At 48.9% G+C, this 24,113-nt stretch overlaps 1 protein-coding gene across 1 annotated transcript in view; it reads left to right on the forward strand.

Moving 5' to 3' along the window:
- The first annotated feature begins 2,816 nt into the window (after positions 1 to 2,816).
- Positions 2,817 to 24,113, forward strand: part of FLT1 (fms related receptor tyrosine kinase 1) — a 451,054-nt gene continuing 429,757 nt past the window's right edge. Inside the window, exon 1 of the mRNA XM_086935163.1 lies at positions 2,817 to 3,428. Within this exon, the coding sequence (XP_086791289.1) occupies positions 3,365 to 3,428 (64 nt within the window). The 5' untranslated portion in view covers positions 2,817 to 3,364. The remainder of the gene's footprint in view (positions 3,429 to 24,113) is intronic.

Raw genomic sequence — 24,113 nt, forward strand, 5'->3', positions numbered from 1 at the left:
TTCCTATTGCATCACTACTCAGATGACAATACACCAGCAGGCACCTAGGAAGAGGTAATTACTCCACGGTCTCCTACACAGAAATTACCGCCAGTTGTAGATCTTTTTGCCATAGGCTTTAAAAACATAATTAGCTGCACGATATTGACTTTTCACAGGGTCTGTACTTTAGAATAATTTAAAGCATTTGTCACATTTGAAACATTTTAAGTAAGAAAGGTTTTCATCTAATGTTTCCAAAGGTTCAGCTAGAGGGTGCAGAAAGGAATGCATTTTATCTTGCGGAAATCTGGCAGCACAGTGGCATAGATCATATATTTACATGCACGTAATATATATATTGCAAAGTTGCACCGCCGTTATGACTGCAAAGATCAGGCTGTGGCTGCACTTACTGGGTCGAGTGACATCACTCAACATCGTTTCTGCTAAATAGTCCGTCATTTATTTGTGTGGGCTTATTTACATGTTCCGGGTGGAAGGGACGGCAAGCGTACATTGGTACAGACCACCGGCCCACTCCAGCAAAGTGGCACTACGCTAGGGTGCGCTGCGCACGCAGCATGTAGTGCAAGCAGGTGCGCTTGCACTCACAATCACATACAGGTGCTGCTGCCTCCTTCGAATTAAAAAATGTTTCCCCCTTCTGCCGCCCTAGCCCTTTTGCCGCCCTAGGCAGCCGCCTAGTGCTGCCTGATTGTAGAAACGGACCCGCCCCCACAAATATTTTGGGTAACTTGCCTCCAGTGCTGGGGGTGTGTTTCCGCGGTGTGATCCTGCAGTGGGGGGTTGGAGGGACATTGCTTGGAGCGGGTGGGGTCCGGGATGTGGTGCTTGGTATCACTGGCACTACCCGAGCAGCAGCGCATCACCCCCGAGCACGGAGACACGTGCATTTGGGACCTGCTCCCAGGTACTGGGAAGTATCAAAAGCCTCAATGGATCATGGCTGCGAAACCGCTACAGGTGCTGGAGACTGGGTGATGGTGTCCGGCTCGCCTCGCCGTTCATAGTTTGATTGTGTCACGTCCATCCTGGCTTCACTGTGTCATTGTTTCACATCAAAGGACCCCCTGGCAGCGGGAAATCAATGCTCCTTCTGGTTTGAGGTGTTTAGGGATTGTGTTAAATCTGGGGTGTGAAATACTCGTCAGCAATGTGCCCTCGCGGCTTTGAAACGCCACTTAACCCGTTTTGAGTAATCTGGACTCCCCACATTTCTCTTTCTCTCTCCCCCTCCCCCTCCCCTTCCCCGAGCCTCTGTCATTGTGTCATCTGTTACTGTCTATGCTGCCTGTTTGGCTCTTTCTTTCCATTTGTATTTCTTTATTCAATATTAGGGTGGCCAGCCCCGACCTGTCATTACAGATACAAATTCGTATCATGGTCTTTTGTGTGAGCCAGGAGCATTCTGGGTGTTGCAGTCTTGTTTTGCTTCTTGGAACTAATTGGACTAATATACCTGGAAGCAATGATTTGTAGGTGGCATTTCATGACTGGAGGCAGTGTCCTTCATGATCAAGAGTGAGGGGTTGGTTGCCTGTTCAACACCTGTCAATCTGGGTCATCTGTCTTCTCTCCTACAACCAGTCATCGTTGTGTCCGTCCATCCATTACGTCCATCCATCTGATCTCCCTTCAGTCCGTCCATTCAGCCATTCCATCTATACTGTGTACCATTCATCCATGCATGCATCCACCTGTTTGCCTGGTCTGCCGGCCAAGTGCTCTATTGGCCAGAGTTGCCAACTTTGGAGCTGGGGAACCAGGTTCGAGGCTCGAGAACAGTTCAACATCCTGTGATTCTGAACAAATCGCGTAATCTCTCGTGTGTGAATGAATGAGTCATCGTGTAATATAAGTGGGGCTCAGAGAAAGGGCTCCAATACCTTCGGCTCGAGTCCGCGCTACCACTCGTCACCTGTCATCCATCCATCCATCACCCAGCCTCCATGTCTACCATCAATGAATCCATCTACCCATCCTCCATCCACCATTCGGTCTATCCATCCGTCAATCAACCTGTCATCCACACATTCATCTGAACGCAGCATCCCTCCTTCAGGTTATGTTTCCCGTAAAGTCATCTGTGCTTATCTAAAACTTGCCATGCAGGCTCCCCGTCTATCTAGTCTGCACACATCCCTTCACTAGCTCCTTCGCATATCTCTCTGCGCGCGTCTGTGCGTGACGCTGTCGCGTGATGCTTTCATGAAGTTCTGTGAGGTACCCACCGGGCCCGGCTCTGCGTGAAGAAGCCGTGTCGGCGGCCCAAGCCCCGTGTGCTCTGCCGTGGGTGTTTCTGGCGGGGCCTGCGCTGGGCACGGCCGGCAGCGATGGCGTGAGGTGGGCGGGAGGGGGGCAGTGGCTGCTCCCACGCCCCCCTCCGGCCGGGGGCTGGGCTGGGAAGGGAAGTGATGGGAGGTTATTAAAGGCCAGAGCCGCGGCTCTCGGGGGATGTTCCCAGGAGTGCTCGCACTTGGACGCCACCTTGCAGACAGTAGCTGTCGGGCGGCCGGGGCTGCTCCGTGCAGGGTGGACGGAGGACGAGAGCGGGGCAGGAGCCCAGGTGACCGATCACCGCTGCGGGAGGAGAAACGCAAAGGGCTCAGTGGAGCGGGCATCAGTGACACACGGGACTCCGCAGGGGAGAGCTCTGTGACCCAGGAGGGCAGCCGCGAGGAGACCCCTGGGCGGCACAGGACTACTGAAGGAGACCCTGGGCGGCACAGGACTACTGAAGGAGACCCCTGAGGGCTACAGGGCAACTGAAGGGGTAGACCCACAGGAACCACTGAACGGGGGGGACCCCTGAGGGATGCAGGGCAACTGAAGGGGTAGACCCCCAGGAACCACTGAAAGGGGGGACCCCTAAGGGATACAGGGCAACTGAAGGGTTAGACACCCAGGAATAAAGAACCACCGAGGGGGAGACAACCGAAGGATACAGAATCACTGAAGGGGTAGACCCCTGGAATAAAGACCCACTGAAGGGGGAGACCCCTGGAATAAAGACCCACTGAAGACCCCGATGGATATTGGACCACTCAAGTGAGAAACCCCAAACGACACAGGACCACTACAGAGGAAGCCCCGAGGGGCACAATCGGTGAAGGGTGAGACTGCAACACCACTGAAGGGAGAGATACCCACTGCCACCAGAGTAGGACTCGGGACCGCTCAGGGGGGACACTCCGAGAAGCCCAGGACCTCTCCAAGGGAAGCATGGCGCAGCACTCTCTGGGGCGCCCCCACTGACCCCGGAGCGGAGCCGGAGGCGCTGTGCTCGTTCTGCCTGTGGTGGGGCTCGGGGGCTCGGCCTCTGCTGCTCGGTGACATCCCAGGGGCTGCAGCAGCAGCACGGATGGCTGCCGCAGGGTCCATGCTGCCACTCCTGTCCCTCACGGGGTGCCTGCTGATGCTGACAGGTGAGCGACCACGGGGAGCGGGGGGAGGGGCACCGAAGGAGGGTACACACAGGACGAAAGAAGGGACAATGGGGCGGATGCCCGGTGTCCTGTTTCCTGCCCCTGGGCTTGTTTAAGATCTCTTAAAGTTAGAGCCTTTTCTGTGTGTTTCCGGCCCCCTAAGGGGCGAGGGGGGCGTTATTGTGTGCGGTACGTGCCCGGCGTTGGATATGCACATCCGCTGAGCCGGTGGGGCGCTCGAGGGGTCCGGGCGCAGTGCCAGTCTCCAAGCGCTGCTTTAAAGAGGTGGGCGCATAGTGCCTCGTTTTCACGCTATTTTCATTCTGTCTATTAAAGAGGCATCGAAACCTCCAGGTTTATCAATACCTCGTAACACCTGCTTTGCATGTGGCGTTAAATGATGCAGTTCTCCGGCTTCTGAGCGCTATAATTGACAGATATCATCATTATCCCGTTTTGGTTCTTAATTTACACACCTCTAAACGACGGATGACGCCCTGCCTTTCAGAGATTAGAACAGGTGACGTCTGTCACATTTTTGACCGGCTAAGGTCCCTATCACTTAGCTAACCTTCCAGCCCACGGAATGGCGTTAACATTCGTTTGCGAAATTAAGCTGACTGCACGGGGCGTGTAAATAAACAGCACCGTTTTATTCAACCGCCTAACGGAAATTCTGTGGTCTGAGTGACAAAATGAATTTGATTTTGTGGGGATTATTAACATGATTTGTTATCCTTGCGTTTGAGTGTCACTAACCACGCTCCATAAATAACAGGTGTTTGTTGCAGGGTCTGGTGCGCATACATCTCTATATTTTCGGTAGCGTAATCTTGTTTTAACATATATAATGTCCATGTGTTATAAAGAACTTAACATGCATTTTCCGTTTCTAAGCGGTGTACTTCTCAAGTTCCGAGTGAGTTCCATAATGTAACGGTGCCCAGTTTAGCGACCTCCCAAGAATTAAATACCAAGTTGACCGCGCAGCTTTGCTCTCTTCGCGTGATGCGACAATATCCCGTGGGTATGAGGTCCATGTTCGTTCGTGGGCGCCCAGATTAAATAGGACCGACCATCTTCCGGCGCACCTTTAAGGAATCGCCGTGGTTATGATCTGTCTTATGGAACTAGAGGCGATGGTAGCTACTGGTTAAATTGCTTAACGTGAACATATGACGGGATTTTCAACAATACAAATCGTGTGCAATGCAAGGTAGGACTACTAGACAACCAATGGCATTCATGTTCACTGTACACGTTTAGGGCACAGATAGCAAATGTGTGCAAACTCTTCCCACATACCTTTTAAACGAATAAGCATGTTTAAGGCTCAGGGTACACATGTATGAATGAATATGTAAGGGGGTTTGCTACCCGTGTTCAAAGGGCTCACTCCCAGCATAAGAGGTGAGGCATAGACGAACCGATTCAGCCAGCAGATGAGATCACGCGTGGGCTTTGGTGAGGAGCGGTTCTGCGCGCCTTCTGAGTGGTGCGAAACCCGCTCCGCGCATGCGCGATAGCTCGTTAGCCAGTTTCTCCGCTGCGCTCCTGCAGGGAGCGGTGAAATGCTTACTTACCCCGCTGCGGGGTCGAGGACGGGCGGTTCCGGGCTTTGCCTCATGGTATCCCAAGATCGTGAATGCTATATACATTTATAGAGTAATGCCCACTCATTCACCCGCTCAACCTCCCACGGTAACACTCACCGTTTGTTCACACATTCGCTCACCGTTTGTTCACACATTCACTCACTGTCTCTTTCGCTTTTTGGCTCATGTTCAGTGTGTCAGTTGAGCGCACATACAAAAAAATCACTACTGTGTCTCAGACTCATTGTCACACTGGCTCGTTCGCCTGCTTAGTCGCTCACTGCTTCACTCACTAACCCACTCCCACTCACTCACACAGTCATACTCACCCACAGGCACATCTTCAGCCGATCATTCACTAACTCATTCACTGTTGACCGCTCACTCACATACTCCATGGCTTTGCGCCTCTTTCTCTCACTCACCGCCTCAACCACTGTAGCACACACTCACAGACACTGATGCACTCACATCCATCACTCACTCATTGTCTGGTCGCTGTAACCTTCACTTCCACAGTCGATCCCTTATACCAGCAGTCCACTTGTGTCACTCATTCACACACTCATTCGCTCGCTCATGTGCAGAAGCTTTTGCATTGTCATGGACCCCTTTCTCAGACCACCATGTAAAGATGGAACAGTGGTGCGAGTCATACCTTCTACCTTCCTGGATGGGGAGACGCTGGATTCAGTGACAGTGACGGGGTTAGTGGTGTGAAGCTGACAGCGCTCCCAGCATCTGCCCACGCCTTGTTTCACAGCACATACATGTGCCCGGGTCCTGTGCTTGAATCCCAGGGCAGGCCCCTGGGTGTCCGTCCGGATGTATGAGACCAGAACTCGAACCGGCTGCAGGCAATGCCTGTGACACAGACCGCGGGGTACAGGCACCACGGACAGCAGCGGAGGGGAAAGTACACGTTTTGTACGCTCCAGTCCCGGGATATTTTGGAGCAAATCCAGTTTCATTTCAGAAAAGTGTGACGGTCCTCAATGTCGGCCCCTAAGTGGGCATCTCCTGCTACTGAAGCGCCTGGATGCTCGGCTGATGTGAGCGCTATAAAACACAGGCGTTGCGCATATATAACCTGATCACTTTACATGCAATGTGCACATTGAATCGCAAACTGCCCTAATTTCACCGCGGGTGCGCCCTTTCTTTCATGAGAGTACAGATTACAGGGACATTACAGGCTGGATCTAACTGCAGGGCCGTTACAGGCTGGATCTAACTGCAGGGCCGTTACAGGCTGGATCTAACTGCAGGGCCGTTACAGGCTGGATCTAACTGCAGGGCCGTTACAGTCTGGATCTAACTGCAGGGACGTTACAGGCTGGATCTAACTGCAGGGCCGTTACAGGCTGGATCTAACTGCAGGGCCGTTACAGTCTGGATCTAACTGCAGGGACGTTACAGGCTGGATCTAACTGCAGGGCCGTTACAGGCTGGATCTAACTGCAGGGACGTTACAGGCTGGATCTAACTGCAGGGAAAGGTCAGATCTATCACCCGGGTGAAAACGCCATTGGCCAGGTGCAGATGATTTCGTGTTGATCCCGGCGCTGCTGCAGGGGGTGTTGTGGCATATACTGATCTGCTGCGGAGAAACTTCCGGTTGATTCCAGAGGCCTCTTGGAGCTGGCTGTTGGTGCCTAATGGCGCATATTAGCTGTGTCTCGTTTTTTAGAAGAATACTCTATGCCGGGGCCCAAATGTTCTCAGAATCCCACTGGTGCTATGCCGAATGTCGGGGTTGCCGAATAGTAAGTCCATATTTCACCTGTGCCTCTTTCTTCCACCGACACACTCTCCCTGCCGCTTCATGTCATGGACTCGTTTTTATCCCTTTGTTTCTTTTTGCATTTTTATATTGCCCGATCTGGACCCAAAATTAAGTGATTTGCCCAGAATCACAAGATGTTGAGCTTTGTGGAGCCGACGCCGAGACTAGAACCTGGTGTCCCAATTCCAAAGTCGACATTGCTTTGAATGTAGGGTAAAATGAAGGGGAAGGCATCAGGAGGACTTTGTGATGTGTTCCTGTTATGTACCACAGAGGGCGTGTTTATGCAGAGCAGGTCACGCGGGAGGTTTTCTACCTGTAACTAAAGTTCACACTCTTTGGAATCGTCCACGATTAATACAAACAAATAGACAAACTTCTAAACTAGATCCAAGCAGACATGACTGAGGCATGGAGAACCACCCCTTACTCTCGCCAGTGTTTGTGGCATTGAACTCACGGGTAGGCAGTGTGCCCACTCGGGCAATATTTCGGAAGAAATGCAAATAACAGAGAGTAGGGATTTTGAAGGTTTACATTGCGCGAACTAGACCCCACCCGAATATATTCGCTTTACATGGCCACCTGTTCCGTTTACGCAAAGACACATTGACCTGTACGTAGGCACGGGGAGATTGAATGACCTGCCCAGAATCACGGGATGGTGAGCCGACGCCGGGACTCGGACCTGCTTACCCAGTGTCAAAGTCGGCGGCTCAGCTTTTGACCAGTTACTATGCCCCCTGCACATTCCCCCTCCCCCTGCATCGATTACGCACAGAATCTGCAGGTCGTGATATTCAGGTTAATTTTCTTGGATATTTTTAAAATGTCCAATAATAGGAATCGCCGGGGCACATATGTCAGAACTTCCTTCGTGCAATTAGTGGCCGTCAATAAGCCTGGACAGGGATTTAACACAGGGTTAGGTGGAACACTTGTTTGTATCAATGGAAATATGGAAATAATTGTGTCGAGGGTCCAGAGCAAGGGCAAAGGCCACGGCAGTCTACCGGTAAAGAGCAGGCAGGACATGTCTTACCTGGATAGCCTTGGCCACCTTATTGGCTGGAATTTTACTGCGAGCTTCTGCCCCAGCATGTTTTTTTTTCTTCCACTATTTCCCACTCTCATTTAATGACAGCCAAAACAGATCTAAGCCTTTGGGAGTCCAGCGATCCCCACGTACCTGCTGATTGGCAGACTTCAGGGCGTAGAAGAATAGGGGTGCCAGTCACATTTCAGAGTCACCGAGAGCATTTCACCGTCCTGGTGAGTCAGATTTACGCTGAAGTGAATGTGCACACGTCTGGAGCATCACGGACGTACACAACGTTTCTGTGACCTAATTCATTGACAGCACATCTGGAGACTCCGGGAGCATTACACAGTTTGCACCACCAAGCCTCTCTGACCACGCTCGCCATGACATGGCCCGAGTACGTCTGTGAGTGTGACACTGCGACAGGAGGTGTATGTAACAGACTTGCCCCATGCCTCTCTGAGGACGTCCACCAAGACCTGCGCCGAGTACGTCTGTGACACCGACACAGGTGTGTGCCACATGCTTGCACCACGCAGTGCTTAATTTGTAGAAAAGGAAGTGCCAGGGCCCTATTAGAATGCCAATGCAGCCTACACCAGCCACTGCCCCTACTAGCGCTGCCAATGAGAGTACCATACCAGCACCTAACCATCACACTCCTACAAGTGTGACAATACAGACTATTCCAGCCCCCCAAAGCTTTAAGATTAGCAAGGACGTCCGATATTAGTCATTTTAACATGTATTGAATTAGAAAACAACTTTTATTGTGCTCATCGTAAATCAAATGAAGCACTGACCACGCCTCACTGAACACTTCTCGTGGCCCCAGCCCCACTGGCCGCTCTGAAGCATACGGGTGACGTCAGCAGAGCTTTGTGCGTAGCAGGTGGAGGTTGGTGCGAACAGGGATTAACACAAATGGAGTATGAGAGGTTAGAGGGGCTGGGGAAGTGAGTTGTTCTGTTGATGTTCTGTTTGTTTCTTTCACACGTGCTTGTCCTACCGTCAGCAAGTTTATTCAAGTGAGTGCTTTGGATTTCTTTAATTGTGTTTATGTTTGATATTACCTCACCTTATAAGCAACAGAGGCGCAGGGAACATTTTATGTTTCAGTGCATGTGGAAGAATACCAGCATTGGTTTATTGTCCATGAAAAAATATAAATCTGAATAAATACAGATATGTTGATTAAAAAATAAATAAGGATAAATACAAACTGAAATATACAAAATAACACTGAACGGGGAAATGTAATTATAGTACTTATTTACATTACATAACGTTTTAAAGAGCAGTCATCGGTGCATAGGTATATCGGAGTACACATTCAGAGTTTAAATAAAATGTTCAAATTGCATTCAGCAGACGATCAGTGTGTTTTGGGTGGGTCAACAGTAAGAGATTTTTCAGTAGTTTTTTTTGATAGAGATAGAGGTGTCCGGTCTCAGTTTGATGGGGATACTGTTCTGTATCTTAAAAGTATCTAAACAACAGGAACGTTTTACTCAAAAGTGCTCAGGTCAGATGTGTTTAAAATTGGCTCAATACGCTTGTTTATATGCATGTTATTACATTTTATTATTGAGAGTATCGGTCAATGTTAAAAAGTGGTGGATAGGTCGTCCCGCATTCGCGGTCGTCCGCATCTGCAGGACGACCGAGGACGAATAGGTATCAGAGGGTGAGATACCTTGAGGAAAGTGTGACTATAGGGTCCACCCCCTCGGCCGATCTCAGGTGGCGAATAGCTACCATTGCAGAAATCCGAACTGCGACATGGGGTTTTCCTAGTGGGTTGTAAAATTAAATAACATTTATACAAACAAGAGTATTAAGCCAATTTTAAACACACCTCACCTGAGCACTTCTCACTCACAAGCACAACCACGACTCATAAACAAAACCAGCTCTGCTGTACTCAGGCGTCGTAGCACACCCTGGGAGCATACGGTGACCTGGGTGGAAACCCATTGATGAAGCATGTCCCCTACTTGGTAGGTGAGGCAGGGTTCTTTTTAAAAACCGAATGGTTTTTAAGGCAGTACAAACTCCAGGTGCATCCTCCATAATCTAGGTAAATGTGTACCTTTTGAGTAACACGTTCTTGTTGTTTAGATATATTTACTTGGGAAGAGGAACAGGGTTCCTGACTTCTCTTTCCTCTCCATTGGTTATGTCTGTATCTTAAGAGCACAGCTCGAGAAGGAGCTGATGTTTGGTTGCATTTAGTTTCGTGTTTATTAATACAATGTACTCTACTATCATTAGTAGTAGTGGTTTTATGGAGGGAATTACTACTGCTGTGGAGATGTCTGCCGTTCCCTGAACTTGTAAGTTTCTTCCATAGGTAGCGGGTGGGGTGTTTTATGTTTAGTTCTTTGAAAATGATGGAGGCCACTCTAAGAAGTCATCAAAGTTAGAGAGGGACTCATTTACGTTTAGTTGGGTTACGGTAATGTATCCATATGTTCTTGTGTCAGAGGTCAGTTGTGCAGCACTGTTGAGGACAGCTTCTAGAGGGGCTCGCCTAATTGTAGTGGGGCCTCTGCCGATGTCTGTACCATATTCATTTGGTTACGTAACTAATATGGCGATACCTGTTTCAAATCGTCTGCAGGTAAAATATTCCTGGTCAATTCCAGTTGTTTGTCTGGTGGCATGCACATTTGCCACCGTCGTTTTGTGTCACCTAAGTTGAGTTTGTGGTTGAGCACAAACTCCATGATTTCTCAGTGTAATCTGCTCGGGTGCACAGGCCTGCTTCAAGCGTTTTCTTTTTCCAGTCTTGTAATCTTGCTGCGTGGGTTGTGACTGATAATGAAACACTCTGTCTTGCTCTGAGTCAGCTCGAGCTGTCAAAAGAGACCCAGCTTGGTATTTTAGAGATGCAGCCTTTAATGTAGGTAGTGGAGAAACTATGACTGATTTTTACATACATCTGCATGTGAAGGGATAAATGGTTGAGGAAATCCCCTAATGGTTAAAAAGGGTGTGTGCAAGTGTTGAGCCCAGTGGGACCCCAGGAGTTGTTAGAATAGTGCAAGAAGATGTTGTGAATCTCCAGCACTTGCTATCGTCCAATTTCATGTGAACCATTTTCTCACTGTTCCCCAATATGGTAGTAGGAGGACCTGGTGATTAGTAGACATTCTTGCTCAATCACAACAAAAGGGAAGTACATTAGGATTGCAGGACATGGGCCTCTCGGTCCAGCAAGTGAGACGTGTCACCTGATAATACCAATTTCCGTGCTGTGCCCTGACCTCAAACCTGTATGAAAGGTGTTCTGAAGTTAATTTTCACCACTGTTAAAGGTTAGCTATTTAACTACACATTTATTCGAAATCTTCACCCTAGAAAAGCAGGCACAGGCCTCTAATGGGGCAACAGTTTTCATTTCTGGCATGGCCAGCTTTGAGGGTTTCAGCATTGTTATATGATGCCTTTCTTTGAGGATGTGTAGAGAATGCCCTGGTCTTAGCCAATGCATGTATGTCCTCATGAACTTCATCTGTACTGATGCAAACCTGGTAATGGCGGGAACCTCACACCCAGTATCTCTGACTTTATCAGTGAGACCAGTAAGGCACATCTGGAAATGCTTGGATTGCCACATACTTGCACCATGCTTCCCTGACCACCTTCTGTGGTACATGCAGAGAAGCACATCTGGAGATATATGGAGCTTTACTTCCCCCGTTCATCAACATCTGCACTGGAGCCCATCTGACACGCGTGGAACTCTTTGACCACTTTCACCAAGTCATGAACTGAAGTAGATTGCAGATACATGGGACATCACATACATGCACAGTCCTCTCTAACCACATTCACAAACGTGTGCTGCAACAAATCTGTAGACTCCCAGAGATTCCTGACACGCCAGTTACTCACTGCCACACGTCTTTAACAATATTCACCAACTCCTGCACTGAGGTACGCCTGGAACTATCCGGAGCATCTTTGAGCTGCTCAGTGACCCTGAATTCTATTGGCAGACGGCCATCTTTGAAACACCTGCACCTCAGGATCTCTGTGGTGTCCTCCTGGACACATTTTGAAGAAAAAGATCTAAGGCAGTTTACTGTAACTATGACGACCTTGTGGTACCTCTGCACTGCTCCAGAGCAGATCTGTGTGAAATTGGCACAATGGTTTCAAACGCTTTGATGCATACAAAAAGAGGTGTGTATGTGCATGTGTGTATGCATAGAGATGTAGGAATGCCTGTGTGCGCCAGTGTGCATACATGTGTGAACCCACGTGTGCATGCATTTTTCTGTGCATGTGTACCTGTGTGTTTGCATGCTTGCATGCACATGTGCTTGTGCATGTGTGGGTGAAGCTGACCTCAGTGGTAGCCAAGGGGTGTCTATTACAGAGGGTGGACTGCCCTTCGTCTTTCAGTCTGAGTTTGAGACTTAAGACCATACGTTTTTATTTGAAGGTCTAAAAAACATTGTGTTGTTTTCCTTGTGCTGTCTTGGACCCCCTGGGAGTCAAATGTTGCTTTCCAGTGCTGTCAGTGGTGCCCTGGCTTATGTCCCCTGGTCCCTTTATTTATGGCTCGTGCACCGCCAAACCCGCAATCAATGCATGGACAGCTTGGTGCATCTGTGTGCTTGGGACCACACTTAAAGTTTGTTGGAAATCACAGACCCGCTCATCCACCGCCCTGATGAGAGACCCGCCCGCAGCTTCCCTGACACAGTTAAACTTTCAGTCAGGACAGCCAGCATCTCTGCCAATGGTGTTCCTGTTCTCCACTGTAAAATACGCGCCGCATTATGGAAAATTAACTCATCCGTGTTATTTGTTATGTCTCCGTCAGCAGCCTTTCATGATGCCCGGCAGGAGGGATCCCAGCAGGGCCATTGTGCCACTGTACTCCATCCTGCTACACCCAGCGTGGGGCTGGGCAGACAATAACTCGGGCTGGGACAAGGCTAGTAGCACCATTATAATGTATTTATTTTATAAAAATGAAGGGCGTAAACCTACCCGCCCCGAACAAAACTGTGCAGGTCAAAGCCTCGTTTTAAAACGGAAAAGAGTGGAGGCGCGAGGGAGGAGGGCGGGTGAGCTAATAACTGTCACCACAATTTTAAGATTTCCACAGGGGCCTTAGTCGCAATGGGCAGGGCTGGTTCCTGGTTTAATCGCACGAGGTACCAGGGCCCTGTGTGAGTGGGGGCAGGCTCCACACTAGTGCACATTGAGATGGTCCATAATACACTGTGGCTGGTGTAAGTTTAGAACCTGGGTTACACCATAGGTACATTTTTATGTAACGGGAAACATCCTTTACATCGCGGTGAGTACACCGCGATGCAGTTGCAACGCAGCCGTAACAACGCAAGTCGTTACATAGACTTGCGCAGGATGGCGCTATAACCTAAGGAATAGTAAGATTTACTATTTCAACATCAGATTTGCAGGTAACTCCACTCTACAGAAATCAGCTTTAATCCAACAACCCATCAGTAATGTCGCGATTACCTCCCTATTTTAAGTGGGACCCCCGACATTCCCCCTAGAATTTAATGGAGATTTAAGAGCCAATCATGAGTCAGCCGGTGACCTTAATTTGAGACAAATTCCCTAGGACCCCTTGCAGGTACTTTATCTGAACATTTTATCTTCCACCAGTAAAAGGCAGGACAACTTGCTCCTGGAGTGGTAGCCGGATTGAAAATCAGCCAAACCCCAATAAAAAACCGATCTGGCAGAATGAATTCGCCCTCCTTTCAGTTAGCAATTCATATCTAAATCCTGTAAGTTGTGCCAATGTCCTTACATCACTTGCACTTTTATAGCTACCTTATTTATTCTATTACCTTTTTGTTTTGCTCACCAACGCCCCGGCCCAAAAGCGTCAAATACTAATTTGAGATTTGTGACATGCTGTTTGTAAAAAGAGCGAAAATGTTTACCTTTCATGCATGAGTTAAACATAGTTTTAATTACATGTTAGCCACTAATAAAAAAACATTAAAAAAACAACAATTGCAAGTATCTGGAGATGCAACATGAGCAGGAATCTTGTGGTGTTATTGTTGCTTTCCTGTGTGTGACAGGGTTAAGGGTCACCCCTATAGGTGTCTGGTTAACCGCTTCCCAGTTGTGGGTGGAATAAAGCATCTTTTTGTGCCCACTGTTATACTGAGCTGCCCCCTCCATGTACCATGCCGCTGAAGCGGCATTCCTTCAATGGCTGTCTTCGGATTTGGGGGTGCACTGCTGTTTAAATGTTGCTGAGGCTGCATGCTTTTATTTACCCATGGGGAAAAGGATTCTTCCTCAATTGTCTCTGAATTAAGCAACAGCAGCATGTTTCCAGCATGGGTTTCTCTGTGGGCACGCGAAATTTACATTTCACTTCTTAATATATGCAAACTAGACAAGCTAGTCATCCTGTGAACTTTTTGAAGGTCGGCTGATTTTGCAAAACTTTGCCAGAGAGCAAAATACTTGTAAAATAGCACATTTTAGCAGAATTTTGCATCAAAAACATATTTTGTAGGAGGATTTCTTCTCTAGAAGTGATTCCCCCCACAAGACCAACTTTTGCGAGATGTTTTCCACACATTATTTTTCAGAAACTTCGCAATTGTCGAGACTTCCTAAAACTTGCAAACATCTTCACAAAGTTTACAGAAAGAAACTTCACACACGACACACCCTACAGGGTCGATGTCCCATTGCCTTAATGGATGGTGTTGAAACGGCCTGCTTCAGCCTGCCTGGTCATTCGTCTAAAGCTCCACCCTTCTGCTGACCTTTGGCAGGGAGGTTTTTGCGGTGTATGTCTTGGTGATGGCTCTTTAAAAATGTTTATTAGTCATCCGTGTGTCTCCCCGAGACATCCCAGGAGCTAAAGATAAGATTCAACGTAATTTTAAACACATCTCTTACACCTTTCCTTATTTATAAGTAAAAGGATTTTCCTAAGTCTGTTTTTTTTCCTATTGATGTGAAGCTGTACTTTATCGCTAGTTTGCTTCTTTATCACATCTTCTATGTGCAATTAAAGCATGCATTATATGTGCTTGTTTTGGAGTGTTTAGCTTTGTGTTCTTTGGAATGTTACTGCTTAAGAGACTGCTTAACACTCATATAAGTGTCAATACAGAAACATAAGAATCAAAATGAACTAGTGGTGCTTTCTCCTTTTTTATGAGAAGTTTTGCTTTGTTTATAATATGTTTATTGGTAAAAACAACTTTATTGAAAATAATAGTGTATGTGTGTGTGTTAGCAAAATGATATGGTTTGTTGGCACTCATCTGTCTCCAATGGTGTTCGTTATGCTGCATCTCTGTGCATGTTTGGATTCCTGGTCGTGCATGCTGTAAAGCATCCATGTATTGCCAATAAGAGAAAGGCGGAACAAAGGAGAAAGTAAAACCGTGTAAAGTGAAAAAAGCAAGTTACTGTTTGCATAAGTAATAACAAATAATTTCGCTCACCCTACTAGTTGGTTAATGCAAAAGTTTAGCAAATAAAGTTAGATCTGTGAAAGATCTGGAAGCTACTCATGCAGAGGAAATCAGCAGTCACAGATGATGAGAATCCAGACTGAAGCGGGGATGAATCCCATATCCAGTCCCATCCCATATCCGGCAGTCATCAGTTACCCCCTTTGAAAACATCTGGTGCTTCTTCACAGGTCACTGTGAACACCTCAGATGCTCTGACCTTGTGCAGTGAAGGTTATTCGTCTCCGTCGGGCTCAGGATATTCCCGAATCTTAGGCACTGACCTCCCTCTGGAATCTGATGCAGTGAGTATGGGGGTTGAACAGGCGTAGGTCATGTCAAAAGACCTAGTAGATGTCTACACCTGTGCAACTTTTAATTTTAATTTACTTGGATATCCGTAAAGGCCTTTAACACAGAAGACATTTCTACCAGGTTTAGTAACTTCTTCATGGGTCCCAGGATGGTAAATTGGATTGAGAATTCCATAGGCTACAGGAAACAAAATGTGCTTCTGAAGGCATGGCGCAATGGGTGGCAAATGCCAGGGCTGTGTCTGCCATGAAGAGAAACGCGGCTTTAGCTCAGGTGTGTGTATGGCAATGGTTAGGAAGGCATAACCTGTTCACCCTTCCTCACAGGCACAGCTCCAGTCTCTTGCACTAGTCACTGACTGAAACTAGTTGCAGGTCAGTGCCCAGCTGCTGAAAGAGCCTTTGGACTCTTAGAAGGGACTGGGTGATACTGTAAGGTTTGAGCCTCCCATGCGATCACTCTCAGCCTTTTTTTTCTGTGTCCTTATACCAAGAGACATCCCCATATTCAGCTTACCTTTCAATCTGACTTAACACCTTTTTAGGTCTCGGAACTGCGAACAGATTGCGAAGCAATCTGTCGTTCCGAGACTCTATTGTAATCATTCTGGCTTTCGAGGAGTCAAGGGAGACAGACAAGCGAGGTGCACGCGCAACCTTGGAACTGGGATCAGGTCGCGCGCGCTTCCTGTCTCCCATGGCTCCTTGGAAGCAGACTCACACGCACGCACACACATACAGACCCCCCCCCCCCCCCCCTCGCCGCACATACACACACTCACCCACACACACTCACACACACACATACAGAACATCCCCCCCTCGCCGCAGCGCATGCGCAAGCACACACAGAGACACACCCCCCCCCCTTCCTACCTCGTCTCGGCGTGTCTTTGCGCTCCATGGTGACGTTCGCCAAATGAGGGTGAGCACTGGACAGACTGTCTTGCACAAGGACGGGCAGGTGCACAGTCGTCAACAGGCCCCCAACAAGTCACCGAGCACCTAAGGAGGGGTACCCTCTTTCAACAGGACACACCGGCTTGCCCCAGTCGCGTGCCGTCCCTGCCTCTCAGATTGCGTGCTAGTGCTCGCGCGCAGCCGCCGTTCACGGCTGCGCGCGCCCCCCGCAGCTGAAGCAGCAGGCCTAAGGTCGCCAGTACATAGGGAGAAGCGGGTTGCTTTGCTAATTGTGCCGGTGCTTTCTGGTGCTTAGCACCGGCACTTACCTATCAGGGCCGTGTCTACTGCATGTCACATTTATTCACATGCTATTTATTACCTCACTGACTGTTGCTGTTAGTGCGCCCTCTGTCGGCTCCCAGCCGCTACAGCATTGATGCCGCCCGAGACGATTACTAAGTACCGCTGGAGCGATGAAGAAATGCTCCCGCGGTGTCACTTAACCACCAGAATCAAACTGAGCTGAAAGAATGGGTGACTTAACTGCTGGCGAGCGGGAAAAGAAAGATGAACACTGACTCACTGCCTAATAGTATGGAGACCCGGGCAGTGGTTATGTGTGTCGTGGCTGTGACCTCGCATCCTCCTCTGGAAGGAAGTGAGGTCGGATATTCAAAAGTTGCTGGACCCGACTTAAGTGAGTGGTGTGCTCTTCACGTCCTAGCATCCAGCAGCATTACCGGCAGCAGTAACGAAGCATTCTGGTGACAACCAACACGTCTGATTGCAAGTAGGTTCCATGCACACACGCACACCACCACTGCCATGCACACACGCACACCACCACTGCCATGCACACACGGACACCACCACTGCCATGCACACAAAGACACCACCACTGCCATGCACACACGCACACCACCACTGCCATGCACACACGCACACCACCACTGCCATGCACACACGGACACCACCACTGCCATGCACACAAAGACACCACCACTGCCATGCACACACGCACACCACCACTGCCATGCACACACGCACACCACCACTGCCATGCACACACGCACACCACCACTGCCATGCACACACGGACACCACCACTGCCATGCACACACGCACACCACCACTGCCATGCACACACGCACACCACCACTGCCATGCACACACGCACACCACCACTGCCATGCACACACAGACACCACCAGCTGAGTGCAGAGTGCTGAGTAGTGAGTAGTGAGTTTCCAGAGTGCAGAGTAGTGAGTGCAGAGTAGTGAGTGCAGAGTAGTGAGTGCAGAGTAGTGAGTGCAGAGTAGTGAGTAGTGAGTGCAGAGTAGTGAGTGCAGAGTAGTGAGTAGTGAGTGCAGAGTAGTGAGTGCAGAGTAGTGAGTGCAGAGTAGTGAGTGCAGAGTAGTGAGTAGTGAGTGCAGAGTAGTGAGTAGTGAGCGCAGAGTAGTGAGTGCAGAGTAGTGAGTGCAGAGTAGTGAGTGCAGAGTAGTGAGTAGTGAGTGCAGAGTAGTGAGTGCAGAGTAGTGAGTAGTGAGTGCAGAGTAGTGAGTGCAGAGTAGTGAGTGCAGAGTAGTGAGTGCAGAGTAGTGAGTAGTGAGTGCAGAGTAGTGAGTAGTGAGCGCAGAGTAGTGAGTGCACAGTAGTGAGTGCAGAGTAGTGAGTAGTGAGTGCAGAGTAGTGAGTAGTGAGTGCAGAGTAGTGAGTAGTGAGTGCAGAGTAGTGAGTGCAGAGTAGTGAGTGCAGAGTAGTGAGTAGTGAGTGCACAGTAGTGAGTGCACAGTAGCGAGTGCAGAGTAGCGAGTAGTGAGTGCAGAGTAGTGAGTGCAGAGTAGTGAGTGCAGAGTAGTGAGTGCAGAGTAGTGAGTGCAGAGTAGTGAGTAATGAGTGCACAGTAGTGAGTGCAGAGTAGTGAGTAATGAGTGCACAGTAGTGAGTGCAGAGTAGTGAGTGCACAGTAGTGAGTAGTGAGTGCAGAGTAGTGAGTGCAGAGTAGTGAGTGCAGAGTAGTGAGTGCAGAGTAGTGAGTAGTGAGTGCACAGTTGTGAGTAGTGAGTGCAGAGTAGTGAGTAGTGAGTGCACAGTAGTGAGTAGTGAGTGCACAGTAGTGAGTAGTGAGTGCAAAGTAGTGAGTGCAGAGTAGTGAGTGCAGAGTAGTGAGTAGTGAGTGCAGAGTAGTGAGTGCAGAGTAGTGAGTGCAGAGTAGTGCGTGCAGAGTAGTGCGTAGTGAGTGCAGAGTAGTGAGTAGTGAGTGCAGAGTAGTGAGTACAGAGTAGTGAGTACAGAGTAGTGAGTACAGAATAGTGAGTACAGAGTAGTGAGTACAGAATAGTGAGTAGTGAGTGCAGAGTAGTGAGTGCAGAGTAGTGAGTAGTGAGTGCAGAGTAGTGAGTGCAGAGTAGTGAGTAGTGAGTGCAGAGTAGTGAGTGCAGAGTAGTGAGAAGTGAGTGCAGAGTAGTGAGTGCAGAGTAGTGAGTGCAGAGTAGTGAGTGCAGAGTAGTGAGTGCAGAGTAGTGAGTGCAGAGTAGTGAGTGGTGAGTGCAGAGTGCTGAGTAGTGAGTGCAGAGTAGTGAGTAGTGAGTGCAGAGTAGTGAGTAGTGAGTGCAGAGTAGTGAGTAGTGAGTGCAGAGTAGTGAGTGCAGAGTAGTGAGTGCAGAGTAGTGAGTGCACAGTAGTGAGTGCACAGTAGTGAGTAGTGAGTGCAGACTAGTGAGTAGTGAGTGCAGACTAGTGAGTAGTGAGTGCAGACTAGTGAGTAGTGAGTGCAGAGTAGTGAGTAGTGAGTGCAGAGTAGTGAGTGCACAGTAGTGAGTAGTGAGTTTCCAGAGTGCAGAGTAGTGAGTGCAGAGTAGTGAGTGCAGAGTAGTGAGTGCAGAGTAGTGAGTGCAGAGTAGTGAGTGCAGAGTAGTGAGTAGTGAGTGCAGAGTAGTGAGTGCAGAGTAGTGAGTGCAGAGTAGTGAGTAGTGAGTGCAGAGTAGTGAGTGCAGAGTAGTGAGTGGTGAGTGCAGAGTAGTGAGTGCAGAGTAGTGAGTGGTGAGTGCAGAGTAGTGAGTGCAGAGTAGTGAGTGCAGAGTAGTGAGTAGTGAGTGCAGAGTAGTGAGTAGTGAGTGCAGAGTAGTGAGTAGTGAGTGCAGAGTAGTGAGTGGTGAGTGCAGAGTAGTGAGTAGTGAGTGCAGAGTAGTGAGTGGTGAGTGCAGAGTAGTGAGTAGTGAGTGCAGAGTAGTGAGTAGTGAGTGCAGAGTAGTGAGTGGTGAGTGCAGAGTAGTGAGTGCAGAGTAGTGAGTGGTGAGTGCAGAGTAGTGAGTGCAGAGTAGTGAGTAGAGAGTGCAGAGTAGAGAGTGCAGAGTAGTGAGTGCAGAGTAGTGAGTGCAGAGTAGTGAGTGCAGAGTAGTGAGTGCAGAGTAGTGAGTGGTGAGTGCAGAGTAGTGAGTGGTGAGTGCAGAGTAGTGAGTGGTGAGTGCAGAGTAGTGAGTGGTGAGTGCAGAGTAGTGAGTGCAGAGTAGTGAGTGCAGAGTAGTGAGTGCAGAGTAGTGAGTGCAGAGTAGTGAGTGCAGAGTAGTGAGTGCAGAGTAGTGAGTAGTGAGTGCAGAGTAGTGAGTAGTGAGTGCAGAGTAGTGAGTAGTGAGTGCAGAGTAGTGAGTGCAGAGTAGTGAGTGCAGAGTAGTGAGTGCAGAGTAGTGAGTGCAGAGTAGTGAGTGCAGAGTAGTGAGTGCAGAGTAGTGAGTGGTGAGTGCAGAGTAGTGAGTGGTGAGTGCAGAGTAGTGAGTGGTGAGTGCAGAGTAGTGAGTGCAGAGTAGTGAGTGCAGAGTAGTGAGTGCAGAGTAGTGAGTGCAGAGTAGTGAGTGCAGAGTAGTGAGTGCAGAGTAGTGAGTAGTGAGTGCAGAGTAGTGAGTAGTGAGTGCAGAGTAGTGAGTAGTGAGTGCAGAGTAGTGAGTGCAGAGTAGTGAGTGCAGAGTAGTGAGTGCAGAGTAGTGAGTGCAGAGTAGTGAGTGCAGAGTAGTGAGTGCAGAGTAGTGAGTGGTGAGTGCAGAGTAGTGAGTGCAGAGTAGTGAGTGCAGAGTAGTGAGTGCAGAGTAGTGAGTGCAGAGTAGTGAGTGCAGAGTAGTGAGTGCAGAGTAGTGAGTAGTGAGTGCAGAGTAGTGAGTAGTGAGTGCAGAGTAGTGAGTAGTGAGTGCAGAGTAGTGAGTGCAGAGTAGTGAGTGCAGAGTAGTGAGTGCAGAGTAGTGAGTGCAGAGTAGTGAGTGCAGAGTAGTGAGTGCAGAGTAGTGAGTGAGTAGTGAGTGCAGAGTAGTGAGTGCAGAGTAGTGAGTGCAGAGTAGTGAGTGCAGAGTAGTGAGTGCAGAGTAGTGAGTGCAGAGTAGTGAGTGCAGAGTAGTGAGTAGTGAGTGCAGAGTAGTGAGTGCAGAGTAGTGAGTGCAGAGTAGTGAGTGCAGAGTAGTGAGTGCAGAGTAGTGAGTGGTGAGTGCAGAGTAGTGAGTGCAGAGTAGTGAGTAGTGAGTGCAGAGTAGTGAGTGCAGAGTAGTGAGTGCAGAGTAGTGAGTGCAGAGTAGTGAGTGCAGAGTAGTGAGTAGTGAGTGCAGAGTAGTGAGTGCAGAGTAGTGAGTGCAGAGTAGTGAGTGCAGAGTAGTGAGTGCAGAGTAGTGAGTGCAGAGTAGTGAGTGGTGAGTGCAGAGTAGTGAGTGCAGAGTAGTGAGTAGTGAGTGCAGAGTAGTGAGTGCAGAGTAGTGAGTGCAGAGTAGTGAGTGCAGAGTAGTGAGTGCAGAGTAGTGAGTAGTGAGTGCAGAGTAGTGAGTAGTGAGTGCAGAGTAGTGAGTAGTGAGTGCAGAGTAGTGAGTAGTGAGTGCAGAGTAGTGAGTGCAGAGTAGTGAGTGCAGAGTAGTGAGTGCAGAGTAGTGAGTGCAGAGTGGTGAGTGCAGAGTAGTGAGTGCAGAGTAGTGAGTAGTGAGTGCAGAGTAGTGAGTAGTGAGTGCAGAGTAGTGAGTGCAGAGTAGTGAGTAGTGAGTGCAGAGTAGTGAGTAGTGAGTGCAGAGTAGTGAGTAGTGAGTGCAGACTAGTGAGTGCAGAGTAGTGAGTGCAGAGTAGTGAGTGCAGAGTAGTGAGTGCAGAGTAGTGAGTGCAGAGTAGTGAGTGCAGACTAGTGAGTGCAGACTAGTGAGTGCAGAGTAGTGAGTGCAGAGTAGTGAGTGCAGAGTAGTGAGTAGTGAGTGCAGAGTAGTGAGTGCAGAGTAGTGAGTGCAGAGTAGTGAGTGCAGAGTAGTGAGTGCAGAGTAGTGAGTCCTGAGTCCAGAGTAGTGAGTGCAGACTAGTGAGTGCACAGTAGTGAGTAGTGAGTGCAGACTAGTGAATGCAGAGTAGTGAGTAGTGAGTGCAGTGAGTAGTGAGTGCACAGTAGTGAGTAGTGAGTGCACAGTAGTGAGTGCACAGTAGTGAGTGCACAGTAGTGAGTAGTGAGTGCACAGTAGTGAGTAGTGAGTGCACAGTAGTGAGTAGTGAGTGCACAGTAGTGAGTGCACAGTAGTGAGTAGTGAGTGCACAGTAGTGAGTAGTGAGTGCACAGTAGTGAGTAGTGAGTGCACAGTAGTGAGTGCAGAGTAGTGAGTGCAGAGTAGTGAGTAGTGAGTGCAGAGTAGTGAGTAGTGAGTGCAGAGTAGTGAGTAGTGAGTGCACAGTAGTGAGTAGTGAGTGCACAGTAGTGAGTAGTGAGTGCACAGTAGTGAGTGCACAGTAGTGAGTAGTGAGTGCAGAGTAGTGAGTAGTGAGTGCACAGTAGTGAGTAGTGAGTGCACAGTAGTGAGTAGTGAGTGCACAGTAGTGAGTGCACAGTAGTGAGTAGTGAGTGCACAGTAGTGAGTAGTGAGTGCACAGTAGTGAGTGCAGAGTAGTGAGTAGTGAGTAGTGAGTAGTGAGTGCAGAGTAGTGAGTAGTGAGTGCAGAGTAGTGAGTAGTGAGTGCAGAGTAGTGAGTAGTGAGTGCAGAGTAGTGAGTAGTGAGTGCACAGTAGTGAGTAGTGAGTGCACAGTAGTGAGTAGTGAGTGCACAGTAGTGAGTGCACAGTAGTGAGTAGTGAGTGCACAGTAGTGAGTAGTGAGTGCACAGTAGTGAGTAGTGAGTGCACAGTAGTGAGTGCAGAGTAGTGAGTAGTGAGTGCAGAGTAGTGAGTAGTGAGTGCAGAGTAGTGAGTAGTGAGTGCAGAGTAGTGAGTAGTGAGTGCAAAGCAGTGAGTGCAGAGTAGTGAGTGCAGAGTAGTGAGTGCAGAGTAGTGAGTGCAGAGCAGTGAGTGCAGAGCAGTGAGTGCAGAGCAGTGAGTGCAGAGCAGTGAGTGCGCAGGGTGAACAATTCCAATCCATACCACATAATTCCATTACACACCACATGCATACACTCCATAACACATGGCTAAAAGATATTGCCATTTACAATGCCATTAGCTCTAACTCAAATAAATCCGAGACCTATTGCATTTCCAATGCTTGTTTCTTCAAGATTTCTGTGGTTGGGGGCGTAGCCTGGTAAGAAGGCCAACAGGATGTAGTTTCCAATAGCTCCCTTCCTGGCCCGTCTACATCCCACATTATCCTGCATGCCTGATGAGTGAAAACCTGCCTGATCTGCCTACATTGGTGGTGTGGCAGCTGTGGACGACTCTGACCGCGTTGAGGCGCCGGGACTAAACGCGATTCACGGTCCTTGCGCCAGCCAAATCGATTGAGAGTGCACGCCAGTTATACACAGAGAGGTGGGTGACACGTGAGGTTTTCTCAAGGCGACGGGTGAGGGGGTGCCCAGGGGACCCCCCATGGGGGCTCACTAAGCATCATGATGCATTACTCCAGGTTCCCTAAACTGCAAGCATGCTTGGGTGCAGAAACCCCCAACCACCTTGGAATATGACTGCACCCCTCTCTTGTCAGTGCAATCAATGGGGAAGGCAGGCCACTACGTAGTGCCCAACAAATCAACATGGATCAGTTTACAGCCCTGGGGGCGGGTGCCATGGGGGATACACAAATGTACAAGCCAAGATTGAAGCGGTCTCCCAGGATATTGCCTGCTGCGAGTGGCCCTTCAGATGGCAGCGGAGAGATCGCTGCCCACTGAACAAATTGTCGCCAAGCTGCATGAGGAAGTGGCTGCCCTTAAGACACAGATGACCAATCTCTCAACACGGACCATTGGACTGGAGACCTGAGTGGAGGATACAGAAGGGCGCCTGAGGCTCTGCAACCTTTGATTTGTTGGTTTTCCGGAGCGTGCAGAAGGCCAAAGACAGATTCTGTTTTTGGAGATATGAGTGGAATCAACGATACCCACCACATAGCAGTTGCACTTTTTTTTGTGGTTGTACAGAGCACTAGTGCCACTGCTGGGAGCACCACCCAGAACAGTGATTGCAAAAATTCATAATTAAAGGAATAGAGACACGATCCTGCAAGCAGTCAGGCAAACTGTTGATCCCAATTTAGAGAACCATATTATCTGTATCTTCCCCAACTACACACAGCAGGTGCAGAAACTGCAACAGACATTTGGGGGAGTTAAACAAAAGCTGAAG

Source organism: Lissotriton vulgaris, chromosome 8 (genome assembly GCF_964263255.1).
Source record: "Lissotriton vulgaris chromosome 8, aLisVul1.2, whole genome shotgun sequence".
In the NCBI taxonomy this organism is placed as follows: Eukaryota; Metazoa; Chordata; class Amphibia; order Caudata; family Salamandridae; genus Lissotriton; species Lissotriton vulgaris.